This window comes from Salvia splendens, chromosome 7 (assembly GCF_004379255.2).
Source record: "Salvia splendens isolate huo1 chromosome 7, SspV2, whole genome shotgun sequence".
Classification (NCBI taxonomy): domain Eukaryota; kingdom Viridiplantae; phylum Streptophyta; class Magnoliopsida; order Lamiales; family Lamiaceae; genus Salvia; species Salvia splendens.
In genome coordinates, this window is record NC_056038.1 from 7,203,137 (window position 1) to 7,205,500 (window position 2,364).

The 2,364-nt window shown below is 38.7% G+C and overlaps 1 protein-coding gene across 1 annotated transcript; it reads left to right on the top strand.

The window, feature by feature from the left end:
• The first annotated feature begins 404 nt into the window (after positions 1-404).
• LOC121741045 (probable indole-3-pyruvate monooxygenase YUCCA10) lies at positions 405-2,078 on the top strand. The gene is made up of 4 exons (XM_042133728.1): positions 405-1,057; positions 1,240-1,473; positions 1,568-1,693; positions 1,799-2,078. Exons 1-4 carry the CDS (start codon positions 452-454, stop codon positions 1,967-1,969), a joined length of 1,137 nt encoding a protein of 378 aa, XP_041989662.1. The 5' UTR covers positions 405-451; the 3' UTR covers positions 1,970-2,078.
• The last annotated feature ends 286 nt before the right edge of the window (positions 2,079-2,364 follow it).

Below are 2,364 nucleotides of genomic sequence, written 5' to 3' on the forward strand. Positions count from 1 at the left end.
GTAAGAGAGAAGGAGAAAAAATGTAGTGAAATGAGTATTAGTGGATTATGGGGTCAACATTTAAAATGATGTGTAGGGTTAGTATTGGTTGAAAACTTTTCTGTTTGAACTTAGTCTATTTTTTGTGGACGGGCCAAAATGAAAAAACTTGTTTATTTCTTAAGGACGGAAGAAGGTATAATTTAGAGTCCACTATCTAAAAAAAGTATGTTGTATTTTAAATTATGGACATTCTAAAATATAAAATTAGGACATTATTTTGTGCGGAGTATTAAATTAACCTAAACTTCTCCTAAACCCTATTACTACTATTAACCACCAAACTGGCCTAAATCATTTCCTCTTCGGCTATAAATTAGAGTAGTAAGTACTACATTGGAGCTACACACTAATATCCCATTCCCTCTCTCCCCCAAAAAATACTACCCCATATAGTTTAGTAGTAGTATTGATGGAGAAGGCAACAGTGACCATCGTAGGCAGCGGCCCCTCCGGCCTAGCAACGGCGGCGTACCTCCATCACCTCTCCATCCCATACATCCTTCTCGAGAGAGAAGACTGCTTCGCCTCACTGTGGCAAAACCACACCTACGATCGCGTCCACCTCCATCTCCCCAAACAACTATGCACCCTCCCCCTCTTGCCCATGCCCCCCCACTACCCCACCTACGTCCCTCGCCGCCTCTTCCTCGACTACCTCAACGACTACGTCACCCGCTTCCACATCCGCCCAGTCTACCGTAGGTCGGTAGAGGCGGCGACTTACGACAACGGAGAGTGGAAGATCGAGGCCAAGAACCTCGACTCCGGCGAAGTGGAGGAGTATCGCTCGAGGTTTTTGGTCGTGGCCACAGGAGAAACATGCGATCCGAGCATACCCGAGATCGAGGGGCTGGGGAGCTTTACTGGGGAGCTACTGCATTCCACCGACTATAAGAACGGCGGTAGGTTCGCCGGAAAAAAGGTTTTGGTGGTCGGAAGTGGGAATTCCGGCATGGAGATCGCAGTTGATCTGTCCGACCACGGTGCAAGAACCTCCATAGTCATCCGGAGCCCGGTAAGGACACTTTTCTTCACTTTGTTGGGTTCAAATCATCCAATCAAAGAATTAAAAAATGTGCTAGCAATATATAAGTGCAACTCCTAGTCAACGAAAGATGCGTCAAATTAACAATTATGTGGGGAATTATTAGTTATGGGCTTTTTTTTTTAATTTTCTTATTGAAATTGTTGGTGCAGGTTCACATATTGTCAAGGAGAATAGCCTATATGACATTAGTTGTAATAAAGTACTTACCAAGGAAGTGGGCTGACTCATTTGCAACAATGATGAGCAAATTTGAGTATGGAGACTTAACAAAATACGGAATTCAAAGGCCTAAAAAGGGACCCTTTGCTCTCAAAGATGACTATGGGAAATACCCGGTTATTGATGCTGGTATTGTGGACAAGATCAAGTCTGGGGAGATTAAGGTTTTTTAATCGATTCAAGGCTTTAATATTTATGATTTGTATTTGATTATTTTTATTGAATTAATATAAGTACAAATATTTGTGGTTAATGTAGGTATTGCCCGGGATTAGTACTATAAAAGGGAATTGCGTGACATTTGAGAATGAAAAAGAAGGATATTCATATGATGTGCTAATCTTTGCCACAGGCTTCAAAAGATCGACCAAACAATGGCTAAAGGTAACATAAAATCATGGCCCTTTATTATTCAAAACACCCTTCTCTAGATTCTTGTATTTAATTTCACTAACTAACAAATTGTGTTTGCTTACATTACATGTGCAGGAAGATGATAATTTATTAAATGAAGATGGGCTTCCAAAGGTCAATTATCCAAACCACTGGAAGAGTGTAAATGGGCTTTATTGTGTTGGGTTTGCCCGCAAAGGATTGTACGGAGCTGCTATGGATGCCCAAAACATAGCCCACCACATCAAATCTCAAATTACTCATTAATCATATTTTAGAAATAACTTTCAACTGTCGATGTTGTTAGAATGAAGAGTGACGATGGAAGAAAATATTCAAAGCTACAGTCAGATCAGTTTTAATAAAAAAAAGAATTCAATCCAATATAATATAGTCCCTATGTTTGTTTTATTTTTCACATATTTTAATTCTATTTTATAACATGATATTGATCAATAATTAATCATTAATTCGTTCATGATTGTATCAAAAACTGATTCACTTTGACACTTTTCTATAGATACCTAAAAATAATTGTGTAAAAAATAAGTCAACAAAACAGTACAAAATATAATTATTTAGTCCTCCCATCCACTAATTTTGGGCTAGATATACTACGAATTTTTACTTGCAGATAAACAGTACTAGTCCATATTGATACT